The 16,479-nt window shown below is 37.9% G+C and overlaps 1 protein-coding gene across 1 annotated transcript in view; it reads right to left on the reverse strand.

Moving 5' to 3' along the window:
- The window catches only part of LOC131063892 (uncharacterized), an 89,479-nt gene extending 75,061 nt beyond the window's left edge, over window positions 1-14,418 (reverse strand). Inside the window, exons 1-8 of the mRNA XM_057997842.2 lie at window positions 11,883-14,418; window positions 11,410-11,721; window positions 10,982-11,236; window positions 10,425-10,793; window positions 9,587-10,220; window positions 9,231-9,295; window positions 9,046-9,147; window positions 8,749-8,891 (exon numbers count right to left, since the gene is read on the reverse strand). Coding sequence (XP_057853825.2) covers window positions 8,749-8,891; window positions 9,046-9,147; window positions 9,231-9,295; window positions 9,587-10,220; window positions 10,425-10,793; window positions 10,982-11,236; window positions 11,410-11,721; window positions 11,883-13,652 — 3,650 coding nt within the window. The 5' untranslated portion in view covers window positions 13,653-14,418. The remainder of the gene's footprint in view (window positions 1-8,748; window positions 8,892-9,045; window positions 9,148-9,230; window positions 9,296-9,586; window positions 10,221-10,424; window positions 10,794-10,981; window positions 11,237-11,409; window positions 11,722-11,882) is intronic.
- Between the last annotated feature and the right edge of the window lie 2,061 nt (window positions 14,419-16,479).

Genomic DNA, 16,479 nt, shown 5'->3' on the forward strand with positions numbered 1-16,479 from the left:
TGTATTATTTCACTTTAGTGTTATATTTTTATAGTTATGGTATGCTCCCCTAAAGTGGACAGCTATGAGAAGGGGGCTAACTCATGAGACATTTTAATATTTTGAAAAGTATTATTTTAAATTTCAAATTGGATTATTTTTCCTCCAAAGTTCTAAAAGGAGGTCTAAGACTCCCATGTGGTATGCTGAAGTTTTCAAGTTGTATTATTTCACTTTAGTGTTATATTTTTATAGTTATGGTATGCTCCCCTAAAGTGGACAGCTATGAGAAGGGGGCTAACTCATGAGACATTTTAATATTTTGAAAAGTATTATTTTAAATTTCAAATTGGATTATTTTTCCTCCAAAGTTCTAAAAGGAGGTCTAAGACTCCCATGTGGTATGCTGAAGTTTACATGTAACAAAATGTTGCTGGATTGAAACTGCAAGTTCTTTCCAGGATCGATTGAGGATGGAAAACCTCATTTGGTTACTTGTTTTTGATCCAAAAGACAATCCCTAGCTTGTTGGAGTGATTCTACACAGAAGTCACCATTGGTTTCACTGTTACTTCACATTGTTTGTAGATTCAAGGTTTCAGAAAATTAAGATTCAAAGTTTTTTTATTGCAGATTTGGGGTTTGTTTTTCTCAGAGGTTTTGGAGTATTTTCATTGTATTTCCAGACTTGTGTTGGCCGTACAGATTGGAAGACTAACCCATGCCCTAGCTTTACATACAATGCATATTTGTTAAAAAAGGGGGTTGAAAGGGCTCAAAATTTATGGTGATTACTTTTGAGGTCTTTCTCAACCCTTGCCAACCACATTGGAAGTGAAATTGACTTGCTAGCAAGCAGGCACAAATTCCTAGAGAGGCCGTACCATTGCACCACGCCATACAAGCTACCAGGAGCTGGGTGTGAGACATTTCCAGCCTGGGCACTTAACTTTTGAGGTTGTTTCAGGGCTGTAAGGGGGTGTACTGACCTAGGATGGTTATTTATGGCAGTTTGGAGTTGTTCTTGTTGGTTTTTGATGCCCAAAATTAGTGCTGTACAGTCCCAGGTGTGACTGAAGTTTACAACAGACCTATGTTTATGCCTTTCCTGGCGATTGGGGTTGTTGGATGTTGCTAGGTTTAAGTGGTGCAACATCAATCTCCTGTTATAACTATCCTGTAGAAGCCTATTTTCAGTGTATTCTGACCTGTTCCAGACTATTTCCACTCAACATATGAGTCTAGGAGTTGATTAAAGAAGTTTGGAGTGGATTTGGATGCCGTTGAGGACCATTGTGAGGCCATACAACACCCTTTACCTGCTGCAACAGGGAAATTTAGACCTGTACCATGTCTGTTAATTATATCTAGTTTGATGCTTTGTGATTTCAGTGAGTTTGGTGTGTGTGGGAGTTGTATTTCTTGGTGTTGTCCTGGCAGGGTTTGACTTTGGTGAACTTGAATTGGAAACTAGCTGGAGGAATATACTTGCTGCCCTGCCTGTTACAGAGTGTCCACTGTCCATTTGCAGACCTGCAACACTCAACTTCACCATATATTTCAAGGTATTTTCTGCTGTACTCAGTTTGGAAGCTACGTATGCTAAATTGGTGTTGATTCAATGATGCTTGTGCCATTGTATTGCCCAGATCTGTAATCAACATTGTTGAATAACTTAATCAGCAGTTTATTGTCACCATTTTCATTTATTGGCTTGTCTATGTTGATGTCTCATATTAGCAAAGTCATATGCACTTTGAATATATATATCAGAACTTTATGTCAGCAAAGTACCACTATTTGCATGCTAGCATTGGATCTTCATTGGGTGAACATTGAAAAAAAAAATTAGGATGATTATTACACAAGATAGCCAAGGGGACTTCCCAGCATCCCTCAACTATCCAAAGGACATCACGGCACCCACAACAGCTCAAAAAATGTTAAGTCAAAAAGAATTTTAAAACATTCTATCTTTGGCATCAATGTTGCTATACCAAAGCAAGAACGTCAAGAAGATGCCATAGCTGCTTAAAAGCAAGGAGAAAATTATTTTACATGAAACAACTAATGAAATTGGAGGACCTGTTGAACGGAAAGCAAACTTGTGAGATCATCTTACTGGTTATCAAAGGTTTTTTTTTGAATGCCAGCTAAAAGTCTTATTCTAAATGAAGGTTGAGTTAACATTTAACTACTTAAGCATGAGAAGCTGTCCAAAAGTGTCAAGAAGAGATCCTTATCCTATGTTTTACAGAGAAAATACATTAAACTGCTCCAACATATTTTTTGTTTAAAAATGTCTTCAATGTGTCTACAATACTAGACAAACTTAGAACAAGTGATTTAAATTCACTGGCACTGAATCTGTTTCAGACTGGCCTTGTCTGGGCTCATGTTTATATTTTTAGCAAATATATTAAAATGTTTGTGTTTTAAGTTTTAGCCTCTTTAGTTAATCTATGTTACATGCTTGGTATTTTTAATTTATTTGTATTTTAAGAAATCAAGTATTAATTTTTATATATTATTCTAACCACCATCGCCAAACTCTGGAAAAAAAAAATCGCCATCCTTGGAACTTGTCCCCCATCTTTGAAACCAGGAAAAACATTGGTTTACAAAATCTTCAATTCTTGCCCTGGAAATTGTGCAGGTATCCTGATGACCTACAGGTTGTGGTCTTCAAAATACATGCCATTGATTCAAGCCCAAGTATCCCTCAAGTGAGTTCACAACTTATCTCCACAAAGTTGCACGGTTCCTAGCATCCATCCTTAGATTTGCAACTTGCTTATATACAAGGCAGTAACCTGCAAACTGTGCAAGAAGTACAATTTTCATCTTGTGTCACACAAAATCCTCATCCCAATAATGTTGACTGAGTAATTGTCAGTCATAATCAACCTTTTACAAGCTTGTAACACACTCAAATCTGGAGCTTTGGTAATAAAAGTGCCTCTTAAGTCATTGGATCCTTTAGATCAATGACTTGGTAGAGTGAAATGATAATTAATGGTTTAAGATGCCAAAAAGTGAAGAACAAAACAGATAAGATTCAAGAATGATGTGCCACTGGGTTTGCAGCAGCTTTCACAATGTTTCTGAACTGATCTTGTAAATGTGTCTCTGGCATGCTGAGTTAGCGATCCGAACTCCATTACACCATCATGTATGTGTTCTTGGTAATGGATACTTGCAAATAGAGGAACATGGACAAGGAGGGGCAGTCTAATACAAAAAGGAGAGCTAGTTAGAGAGATTGATCTGGGGAGAGGAAAAATAAGCCAGAAGAGCATAGGAAGTTCAGGGATCAAATTAGATAATTCAGTTTGAACTGAATAGAAATGTGGAGCATTTTTTGTTGATAAACATGTCTTGTATTTTTTTCTGAGACAAACAAATTGAAGCTTGTTTGCGTGTTTTATTGTGTGTCTTGTTTTTTTTTTGTAAGGCAAACAAATTAAGGCTTGTCTGTGTGTTTTATTGTGCCTTCCATTGAATTTACTGGTATTGGTTGTGTGGTTAATAACTGTTTGTTTGACCCATGACTACATCATCATTTTCAAAATGGGTCACAGATATATTGCAATTGAAATAGAAAACAAGAGCATATCCCTTACACATGCTGCAAGAAAGATTTTCTATATTGCTGCAAACTGTAATTAAATATTCAATATTCCAATATCAGATAAACAGAATTATGAATAGGGAAATATAATACTAATAATAGTATAAGGCGACTCAAGCTTAATCATTGATAAGCCTTGTATTTATATAAGGTTCAAAAGTTTTCTTATCTTCATTAACAGATAAGCAGAATCATAAATAGGGGGAAAATAGTCCAAGGTACCTCAAGCATAATCATCAATAAACCTTGTATTTATATAAGGTCAAAGAGTTTTTAAGATCTTTGACAAATGACCCGTTCATGGGTTCTCAAGGGTTCATCCTTTGTGTGGGGTGCATAGGCAAAAGGAGGAAGTGTGGTCTAATCCGGAGCAGGGGTGGTTAAAATAAGTTTTGATGGGCCATCTAGAGGCAACCCAGGTATCTCAGGGGCGGGATGTGTTGCTCGTGATGAGGAAGGGATAATTCTTTTAAAGGGAGCGCGGAGGCTACAGGACGGGACTAATAATGAAGCAGAGGTGCAGGCCGCCTTATTAGCAGTCGAATTGGCCGCTAACATGAATGTCCCGAAGGTGCATTTGGAAGGAGATTTCAAGGTAGTGGTGGACACAATTATGAAAGGTGTATCCCTGAGTTGGAAATTTAATAGATTCATAGCACTGATCTGTTCAAAATTAAATAACATCCAAGATTTTCGCATATCTCATATTAGAAGGGGTGGGAATGTGATAGCGGATGTGTTATCAAACGTGGCCTGCACTTTGGACAAGTGTGTGACGAGGTGGTGTGGAAGAGATGACGCCATAATACAATGGCAGGCTTAAATGATCTGTACCGGCTTATACTTATGAGCAAAGATGAAGTGTGTGAGAAGGAGGTTTATTTCTTTGCCCGAGACATTAGGCTGGCTCAGTTGATATCGGCAATTAATGCCAAATTTCTCTGCAGTGGTGGCAGAGGCTGGGACGAACTCATTAATAGAAGTAATGGGAATGAGTGTCTATTCAATGCATCTGGTGGGAGTTTTTTGTGGTCCGCGAAAGTAGATTATTGACAGAGTGAGGCTGGTTTTGTGTTTGGCAAGTGCAATGGAGGCCAACTTCACGCTGAAAGCCACCAAATTGTTGATAGCATTCTTGGGGCCGGTTTCAGAGAGACACTTGAAGAGCATGTTCTGCTCGAAGGAACCATTGTTTCTGAAGAGTGTGCAGTTGGTTTGGGGGGAAGATGTGAAGGTAATTGGCCACAAATATCGGACAAGGGTGGATACTTACTCCCTTATTATGGCGTGGGGGCTCGAATTGGACTCTTCAAGTGCGGAAGTTCGCAGGGTAATGCAGACAATTGTGCCACTAGAATATCTGAACAATTTGGAGTCACTGCTGGAGTGGGCGGTACCAGGACGGGGGTTTGATGTCCCTGATCATATTCTGGAGCACCACCAAGATCTATGGGATAGATATATTCCTTTCCTAAGACGGCAGGAAGCGGTGAAGGCCAGGTTTAGAGAGACAGTGAGAAGGGGGTGGGAGGCACTAAAAATGTACATGCAGATTATGGAACTGGAAGATATTATAAGGCAGGCCCGTGAGGGAGCAGGGGATGTGGAAGCGAGTGGGAGAAGGCTACGCCCAAGAACCAGACGCATGCCTGTGGAGATGGCGAAGGTTAACGCGCCTCTGGCAATTCTACCGGGTAGTGCTGGTTAATTTGTTTTTGGTTGCTCGCCTCTGTTCAATTGAGGCTTTTATTTCTGCTCATTAGACTTAAACTTTTAATTTAGATCCCGTATATGTATTGATTGTATGATAAGCGGGTGGATACAGTAGGAATTTTGGGTGGGTCTGCAATTCTGTGTTCGGGTAGTGGTTTGTTTGAAACAGTGGTATGGTGGGAAGGTGGTTGGGTGTTTTTTGACCTAAGATGTTTCCTTTTGAAGATGTACTACTTTATTTTATATTAATAAATTAAACATTATCGATCAAAAAAAAAAGATCTCTGACAAACAGAAATAACCTCATCTAAAGATGCAAAAAACCTAAACCACAAACAAAAATAATATTTGAGTTGATTTGAAAAATCTGTTGATCAGACCAAAGAAATTCAAGAGAGAATGTCACTAGAGAACAGTTAAAAAGCATGGTCTTTAATCTTGGTATGACGGAAAGCATCTTAAACATAGATTGCAAAATTATTGATCTTCATAAGATAAGAACCTTCAGTTTTGACAGCAAGAGTCTTATAAATAAATAGACAATGAGTTAAAAATTGTTTTCTGATCCTTGCAAGACCATTGCAAAGTAAAGAAGCTTTAAATTGACACGTAGCATAGTTACAAGGCTCACTGGAAACTCACCAAACACAGTGAGTCCCCAGGCAAGCAGCATGAAATGAGTCCCAGGGTCTCAGACTTAGGTCCAGCCAAGTCTGCTCAGACTCAGCTGTCCAAACAAAAGCAGAAAAGTTGGCAAAAACAGAAAGAGTTAAACTTAAAACCTTCAAAAGGAACTACATCACTTCTAAATGCTATTCATTTCATTTGAAAGGACAAACAAGGAGAAAACAAGTGCTTTTGAAGCTAAAATACAATCTATTAAAGTAAAGACCAGCAAACATAGTTAGGCCTAATTACTGCGCTGGCTTCGATACTCACATTTTTCGAAGGGTTTGGAGTCTGAACTCCTGAAGTTTTGGATTAAAGCAATAGAATTATGAAGAGTGGCATGCAACACAAAGGCCCGCGTGGCCTCAAAAGCCTTAATTTGCACTTAGTGCTGAGGCTCCAGCCCTTCACCCTACCCTATATTGCGATAGGGAGTGCAAAAGGGGCACTAACCCCAGACCCTGCTAGGGGTTGCTGCCACCACACCCTACCTTCAGTTTTAAAAGGCAAAATGTAAAATCATTTTGAGCCATGCCAGAATAAAAAGCAATTTTTTTAATTTTCTCGAGTATTTCTGACTTCTCAAGTAATTGTATTTACATTTATGCTTTCAATTTGCCAAGTCAATCACAATCAAAAGTAATGCTACTCTGATGTAGCAGCATTGCAAACTTGTCTTAACTCCATGTTGTGATATTTATTTTTATGTTGTGATATTTTTAATGTTGTAAATATCACAATCCACAAGTTTTATATACCTCAAACACTTGAGAATATTTATATATTTAAAAATGTTGTTTCCTTCAACTCAAATCTGCTTTTGTACTCATCTAGTTGATGTATACTTGTGTATCTGATCAAAGTAGCTTCTAATTGATAAGCTCAGTAAGTCTTTAAAGTTGATTTATTGGAGGGTGAATAATAAAAGCTTTAAATCCTAAAATCTCTATGCTTCATGGTTTTTCAATTTGCAGAGTGTGAGTGATAAGTCCAAGTCAGAGTTAAAAATCTGTTGAGTCTGAGTCTTGTAACCATGCCTCATAGTGAATTAGGATATATTTTACAATGTTCTCTGTAAGATTCCCAATGTATCTGAGCCAATTTTCAAACTTTCCCTTCTCGGAATTTTGTCAAACAGTTGGCTTGCATACTTGAATATAGAATTTTGAAGTTGCAAAAAAAAATGTTGTTCATCTTTTTTTTTCACTTGTCTCATACAAACTGTATGTGATAAGACTCCAAGAATGTACAGCAGTAGCTAGACTAGGAACCGAATGTAAAGTAGTAGCAGCCATATTGAAGACTCCCACAATTCTTACCAGAATCATCAATCTTTCCCAGACATAGTAAAATATACAACAGTACCCAACAAAAGTAATGCCTGAGTATTTACCACGAACAAGATGTATGTGAAATCAACACTCAGGAGCAACCTACGATAATATATGTGCCACCTTTATTGATACGTGAAGTATTAAAATCACCCCAGCTTTGTATTTCCCGGTCTCCTCAATCCATTCACACCTTAGGAAAGTTTATTATGACCATACATACAGCAGACGCCTTCAATAAATAATTATCTTGACTTAACACCATAACCGGCAATAATAGAAGCGCCGACTTTCTTATCTATAATTTTTTCTTCATTTTATCAATCATGGAATATGTGGGAGTAAAGAGCATTCATACATTAAAACTCGTCTTCATAATCTGAATGATCAGTCAAACTTCTGGCAGAGTAATGAATATTAGTTGGTGTTGTGAAAAGAAGAAATAAGAGTAGTGGCTAGGTTTGGCATTCAAATGCCAAAAGTTAACGACTTGTGCTTGGAACAGAGCAATGCAATTTCAATGATTGCATCGGCTAATATTCCACGCACCACCCGCACGAGATAATAAACAATAACAATATTCCCATTGGCAAATGGAAAAATAGTCCACATAAAATATTGACAGCATAAAATATTTCAAATAAAATGATCCCAGTTGAACTTCACGAATACAACTGTATAAACTGCAATTTTGCAATTTCATAATCATAAGTACCTGAAGCCATTGGATGTTTCTGGTTTAATATTATTCTTCTGTCAACTTGTAATATATGCTAGCTCTGGATTAAACTGATATTCTCTACTTTCTGACTTCTGTAAACTCCATTATAGGCCCAATTGAAGAATCTGGATGATTCTTCCTCCTCCACATAGGGTAGGTCTCTCACTGCTGAAAATGGTTTCCCCAGGAAATCATCCCAAGAATACAATATTTGAGAAAACTCTCAAATAAATTAAGAGAAATTATTAAACTAATCATACCTTTCACCAATTCCAAATCTCTTTTATAATGATTGTTTTCAGTTTCTTTCCCGTACCACTGTTATGATTTAATTAACTTTCTAAAGTCTATTTAAATAATTATTTAATATTTATCATTTGATAGAAATATTAAATAATTAAATTTAATTCTTTTTCCTAGACTTTTAGAAATTTATTAATTTTTCAAACCTGTCCAAACATGGACATACATTACATTCTCTACAAGTTTCTAGGGTTTACTTTTTCCTTTCTTTTCAGATCTTATAAGATCTGGTAAATTCAATTTTAATGCATACTAGAAGACAACGAGAGAAATTGCATGTCTACCACAATAGCAAATATGAGATGGATGTCCTGCATACGCCTAACAAAACACAAAGGCAGATATCCAATAAGTTACTAACAATTAGTTGGTCGCAATTTCGTGAACAGCTGGAAACACACCCAAAAGCTTGTGCATGAGGTCTTTTCTGGTCCTGAGCAACTGCCAACAATTCCTCCAAGGGTGCCTTGAAATCATCCAAACCCCTATTGAATAGGTATATCAATGCACTATAAAGTCCATGCTCTCTACATAACCTTGCCACCTGCAAGAATTGAATGCGACAATGATTCTTGGCTATAGTATACATCGATCCACCTAAATCTTTGAACTAAACCAAGTGCCTATGACTTCATTGAAACAAAAGCATACAAACATAAAATTCTAATGTGATAGTAGGCACTTCACAAATTTCAGACCTGATTGAAATCCAAAGAAGCAATGTCCATGTGCAGAACACATTGTTCAATTCGCTGCAGCCATCCTTTTCTGCTATAGTGTTCCACTAGTGCTTGCATTACCTGTGATATTCAAACAGAGAATAATGCTAAAATTGTGTATAATAGTATAATTTAGCTGTTCATGTATAATGCCTTTTGAATACCTCAGGAGGTAGACCACCAAGCATATCCTTTAATATATATGGCTCCAACAGTTCTAAAAATGTACCTGAGATATCATAGCATGGAAAAATGAGAATGACAAAAGAAAGCCATGAGACTTTCTTAAATAAAAATTGTGTGCCTTCAGCCTATTTAGTTATATTGCCTTCAAATGCAACAATAGGACAGATACTAGAATACATATTTATTAAATTAATAATACAGTATAGCTATTATGATCAGTCTTTGTGAGCCACAAGATGAGTCTCACAGTTATAAATAAATTATAAACTCCCAGAACATAACCAACACAGCTGACTCCAGCAAAATATATGTGAACTGATGATAAAAATCTTACCTCCATGTTGAACTCCTACAAATTTGGAAAAAACACTGTTGAACAGCACATCAGTCTGCTTTATGTGCACACAAAACTCTATAGCCACACCTCCTACTCGTGCAAACTGTTCTTTAATTTGTACATGTACAGTGTCCTTTTGGCTTTTGCCTTCACTATCTGATTCCGTTTTTCCATGTTGGTTGCTAAAGGCCAATGAGATATAAGAGAAAGCTTCATCTACATAAGCAGAGAGCAGCTGCAGAAGAAAGGGCATTATAGCCTCCCGCATGGCATCCAGTGTCTTTGGAAGGCCAATGACACCTTGTGCATTGCCATCATAAAGCTCCATTGCCAAATGGAGGGCACCCATCCAATCACCCGCATCTTGGAGAGCCTGAATTCGTTCCTTCCAAGGTAACAAACGAGATCGGAAAAGCTGTGAAGGTCCCAATAAATATATGGCTGCTCCTCTGACAGCCATAGAGTTGTGATAAGACTTCTCAGGATTTCCAAATGAATTAACAAAGTATGTGTGATATATAAGAGCAGATTCTAGACCACCATCCTCAATGGGTAACCTAGATCGGTCCAGTTCCATTCCTTCTTTTGTAAACAAACACAACTGACCTTTTGAAGTGAGAATAACTAATATCTGGAAGAAATTTCAAGAAAGTGTGAACAGCTATCAAGATGCAACATCCAGAAATTTACAAGATGCAAATACTAGAAAAACAGACCGACAAAAGTTGAAACCATAAGCAAAAACATCCACTGTAGAATTTGATAGTTGTTTGGAACTTCCTTTTTCTGTAAGAATATTAAAGTTCTGGAAAAAATACGAAACCTTCCGGCTTACCTGCTCATCCAACCATGATACTCCTAGTGCTGCACTATCAAGATTCCACTCTCTCCGCACCTGTAGCTCTGACTTCACTAACTGAGCCACTTGGACCTTTCTATCCCATGCAATTGCAAGCAAAGATGCCTTATTATTCAAGTCTTCAGTGTCATGGGAAACCTTTATTAATCCACCTTCTTGCAATGATGTCAACCCAGAACTCTCTGAATCTGTATTTCCATTGTTCGAACTGTTACTATTGCTTTTATGGCTTGAGGATCCATAACTGGGAATACGCCTCCATGCTGTGTAAGGCATGGCACCCTCACGGATGCCATCAGGTCTTGGGAGCTTTGCATAGACCTCCAAAGAGGGAGTCAAGCGTACCTGCAAAAAATGCATTTCACTTTGACATAAAGAAAAATAATATAGAAGTATAAATAAATCATGTACAGTAAAAAGCTGCATATGCAATGAAGTATTAGACCAAAATGAAAGCAACTTATAAACTCAAAATGAGCACTGATATCACTTCATGGAAAAATACAATTGGGGCATTCCTCCAAAATTCATACCACCAGAGCTGTCTGCTGTGTGACAAATATAACTACACCTCCAGTTTCTTCTGATAAAGTACCGTCACTGAAAAGTTTCTTTCCTGTCTCTCCCCCTACAACTCCCCCAACAACACCTCCCATCATGCTACCTAGACTATTAGAAGACATTGAAGGGCCACCTTGACCAGCATTTGAAGTAGCATTTTGAGATTCATCGACCAGAAGTGCAGACATGGACAAGACTGTTCCAGTGCGTTGACCATCAAAAAGGCACTACAACCAAATCAACTTCTGAGATATTGATTAGATCAACTAAAGATTTGAAAAATGAAAACCACTTTCTGAGAATGCTAGAACAACCAAAACAAAAGATTTAAAGCTCATTTTGGATTGATTCATCTAGATCTGAATGTTCTCAAGCCATATTTACAAAGGATTCGTCCTACCTGTGTTGTAACAGAAAACCGTCGCAATAAAGGAAAAACAACAAAAGTATGCAGAAGAACAACTCCTTTAGAATCACCACTGATAGCTTTATATTGCCGTGCATTTTGCGGATCTTGTCCTAGGGATAATGTGTGTACAATTGGTGAAGAGTGCTCCCCTGAAATAACTTTGGCTGCTGTTTGCCTCTGCAAATCCCAAAGAGTGAGACAACCATTGCCATAGCCTACTAGGAGGAGGTCTCCTTGCTGATTAAAACACATTGAGGTGACAGCTGCCTGAGATTTTTCAATTGGAGAACTTAAACTAAACGCCTGAAAAAGTAGAAGATTGCATCAGAATCTTACAAGAATCCAGTTCAAAAATGCTCCAAAATCCATATTACAATGTCGCGATAAAAGTCCCAAAGGATATTGCTTATGAAAAAAAAAATTAGATTTAATGCAAAACAACAGTTAAATTTATTGCTACAGACCTTGGTATCAATAACGTCAGGACTTTGGGCGGAATACTTGCTAGGATTTACAAAAACAGACCCCTTGGACATACCCAAAGCAATATAATTAATATGAACAGCTACAGCCTGTGGAGAACCATGATCGCGCTTGAACATTTGCGAGGCAAGAACCTGTGAAAGAGAGTTTGTTGAGTCAATCTGTAGATGACCTATTGCTGGAGGTCCTCTTCGAATACCCTCAAGTCTCATAGGTTGAGCTGCAGCTCCCACTTGCCAATGCAATCCTGAAGATGCATCTCTTTTCTCGAGTTCTTCTGCCAAATCCAATGGCTTAAGAGAAGTACTGGCCTTTTTTCCCACCTTTCTTGCAGAACGGTTAGACTCTACCTTGCCTGCCTTCTCCTCGACAATGTCATCAGCAACCTTTAACTTTATATTTTCTGTGCATATCTCAGCCACCATTGTCTGTTTTTCATCAATACTTATCTCTGTTGAATCTGGAAAAAACTTACCAGTGTTTCTTCTTTCTTGAAAATCAGCATGCATCGCACTATGATCATCGTCCATGGCAATTGTGCTGGATTTGGTGCTTTTAGTTTCTATAGAAGTATCAACATCAGTGTCTACCAATGTTGAACTTTGCTCATTCTCATGTGACATAATGCCACCTTTATCATTCCATAGAACCTGTGATTTGTTGTCAGGCACCCCTCCTCCTTTTCCTTCTCCTTCTGCTCCTGCTCCTTCTCCTTCTCCTTCTCCTTCTCCGGTCCCTGTTTCGCGTTGTTCTATACTTGTATCTTCAACATTTTCATCTATAACTTCTTCTCCCTGATTTTGTATTGTATGACGTTGCTTTTGAACCATAAATTCCTCATCCTCTGACCTTGGCTGGAATTTTCCCTCTTTTTGATCGAGAACAGCAATCACTTCATCCATTTCTTCGTCGGATTTAACAAGCTGTAATTGATTAGTACTTGAACTCTCATCCAATTGAAAAACTCTTTCCGAAATCTCCCCTTCAGAACCAGTAGTATACTCCTTTTCTAATTCATCTTCTACTTCTTCCGTTTTTTGGCTAGTATTAGATAATTCAAAAGTGTCAAGGCTCTTTAGAGAGAGAGAATTGGCCATCTTATTCTTTAACACGGCAGCATGGGGGCTGGGAACAGCTCGAGATGCTTTGGCAGCTGCAGCAAGCGCCTCACCTGGCCTAGGGCTAGGCCTTACACTGCCAAGCATGGGAGTTAATGAAGGGGATCGAGCTAAAAGCAAAGAAGATGGCATAGAAGCAGCAAATGGAAGAGACCTGCCGGAAAAATCCGAAAACGTCGACTTCTTCATGTTCATGTTCAGTTTCAACTCCGTCTGTTTCCCAGACGGAGATTGCCCTTGATCAGAAATTTTTGTTTGCTGGTCCTTGTTCTCTAGGAGCTTGCCATACTCATAGTCCGAATTTAAGTTAGAGTCATTAGAAGTACCTGATTCATGTCCAATTTTATCTCTGCCTGCGGAAGAACAAACTTCAGCGCCCTCTGTTTTCTCCACGTCTTTTTCTGCCCGGCCTGTGTTATTTTCATCGGTTTTCTGCATAAAATTAGGGTTTCTAAACAAATAAGAGCTAGGGTTTGAAGCATTCTCAGAGGCATCTGAAGAAGACTCGTCATCAGAGTCCTTCAAGATTTCTTCGAGGCTGCGATCGAGTGCAGGAAGGTCATTGTCATCATCGTCGCTGCTTTGCAATTCCAGAAAGGAATCCAGATCGAATTCGTTGGACAGTGAAGCCATCCAAGATTATTGAATGATTTCTTCTTCTTCTGTTTTCCTTTCCGTCTGAAATTTCCCCATCCGATTCCAGAAATCACCTACATACCAATACACCCACCGATCAATGTAATATTTATTTGTGCTGGCTGTTGGAGAGTGGTTTGCCTGCTCCCTGGCTGCTGTTGAAGAGAGAGTAGTTGACTGCGATACTAAGCTATTGAAAGGGCGGGGGTTAATCCGTAAAGAGAGGAGCAACTGGTTTAAATACCGATCTGTTTACAGGCGTACCACAACTAGGGTACCCAAGGGAGGGGCGGGGACACAGAAGAACCCCACGGGAGGGAGGTGGGCACAAAATTGGAGGGTGGGAGGAGTAGAATTTGGCCCGGTAGAGAGTATTTGTAGTGACAAATTCTCTTTTCCCAGTATCACCAGAGCCGGTTGGTGGTTCATGGAGCTTTCACAGGTTACCAGACGGATACAATGAACACCTTTGAGCATCAGCTAGATCTTACTCCCCTTCCCAGAGAGACAAATAATAGACGTTTTACAGTATTTCCCACGTACAACCTTTGTTTTCTCTCTTATCTTTTCGGGCCACTCTGATAATACATGTAGAAACGAGTTTAAACGCGGCGGATTTGGTGGAGTTTTTATAAGGGTAACACAAACAAATCAATCGCAAATTTGAAAGATGGAGTGAAACTGTCGAATCTACGGAAACAAATCTTGCGGGGAAGCGTACCAGTTACAGCTAACTTTGGGCATTTGCATTCTAAATTTTTTTTGGTTTGTCTTTTGGCTTTTAGATAGTATCCATATATGTCGTGGGATATATGTAAGGGTCAAAAAAAATATATATATATTTCAAAGTGTCGCTTAATGTTTGTTGAAAGATGTTCTAATAATTACCCAATATCTATTCAAAGATGTTCCAATAATTACGCACTTAAAATTATCAATATTTATGTACAAATGTCGAGAAGTTGTGCATTGTGGGTACCAATAAAGGTGCACAAAAGGGCCAATTATAATCCAAAAATGCTAAAAAATGAGCGGCTATTGATACATGTGAATTTTATTAATGGGTTTTTAGTTATTTGTTTTTTGTTTTTGTTTTTTAGTAATTTGGGGGTTGGGTGTGCTAGGAATGAAAGGTTATTGGAACATGAACGGTAATTGGTGCTCTTCCCCTGGCAAGTAAAAGCGAGACTTAGTTTTGGACAAATGTAAAACAGTTTTGAGGGGTCTTAAAGGATAGAGTAGATCGAAAAAGATTCAATAAGTAAAAGAAAAAATACGTTGGTCATAAGCAAAGGTTAAAAGTGCAATCAAACAAGGAAGTATCACAAGGTTCTAGGTTGAAATTTATTTAGGTAGCATATGGGAAGAGGAGAGAAGAAATAGAAATTTGTGGTCTCGTGTTCACTCCTCTCACTTAGTTATTAAATCTTTATATGCAAGAAGTATTGAGTGTCAAAATTCATTTAGAGGGTATGGAGGCTATGGAGTCAAAGAGGAACACCAAGCTTATCGAATTAAATTAGTCTTTGGTGGAAGACAATTAAATATTAGGGGAATAGGTAGCAATATTATAAAAAGCGCTAAAAGCAGGGAAGCATGAGTGGCACAATATTAAATTAGCTTGGCAAAACATGAAAGATTTAGGAAAAACACACAAATTAAAACATAAGCATGCCAACAAGCAAACATTCAAGGCCATGGGATAAATGAAAGTCACAGAGAATGCATTTGAAACGAGATCAAGACATGGACACGAGTGGATGGAGGATCAACGAGTATAGAAGCATAAGTGTGTACAAGTTTCACTAGAGCACAAGAAAGAGAGAACAAAGAAAAGTATAAAAAAAGGTAAAATGTTATCATCAACGGAGTAAGAGATTGTGAAAAAAGAAAAGAAAAAGTACTTTCAATCTCACAAGTGACTTCTTAAGAGACAACTTGTAATGACAAGGGCAAATATGTCAAGCAAGTAAGCTTGGTAATTTTTTTGAAGAAATTGATAAAACTATTAAAGTGGTCATGGTAAATAAGGAAGACAAGCATCAACTCTTAAGCAAAATGAGGCTTTTGAGGGGTTCTCACTTTATTATAAATGATTATTTAATAATAAAACGGCAATAGGAGAGAAGAGCAGAAATGGCTAAAATAAGGGTAGCTAGTAATGATGGCAAAAGGGCAATGGCTATAAATTGGTAAATTTATTATCGTCAACCTAAGGTCTTAGTGTGAGTGAATGCAAGAAGAAGGTAGCAAAGAGAGAGTAGATGATTACAGGGCAAGTAGGAATGTAGCATAGTTGAGGATAAAAGGGCATGCAAACTCGACTTTGAGTCTCCTAGACCAAAATAAATAGCAAGTAGGGACCCCCAAGTACATATAACTTTAGTATATTGGAATTATAGAGGCTGTCTCTAGAAGAGGAGCCCTAGGTTAGGGCCTACTATGGAAGAAATAAATAATTTGTCACACTAAGACTTATGAGCAAGAAGGGGGCAAGACCCATTTGCTCGAAGGATACTCAAAGTTTGTAGTTTAGAAAAAGTCGTGGGTAATGGCAAAGGTTATAGTGGAATAATGGTGTGAATGAAAGAGGTAGAAGGGTGCATAATTTAGTTGGAAAGAGAAGACACAATTGAATAGTACATTGAAGTAAAAATATCATAAAATGAGAGTCTCATAATAATTGTAGCATGTTAATAAGAAAATTATATTACCTTTAAGGAATCTTTAGTGAAACTAGTTGAGTAGGAGAAACTTAATTCATAAGACCTCAAAAATTATTATTTAACCAATTTAAGTCACAGGATGCTTGATACACATCATT

This window comes from Cryptomeria japonica, chromosome 3 (genome assembly GCF_030272615.1).
Source record: "Cryptomeria japonica chromosome 3, Sugi_1.0, whole genome shotgun sequence".
In the NCBI taxonomy this organism is placed as follows: Eukaryota; Viridiplantae; Streptophyta; class Pinopsida; order Cupressales; family Cupressaceae; genus Cryptomeria; species Cryptomeria japonica.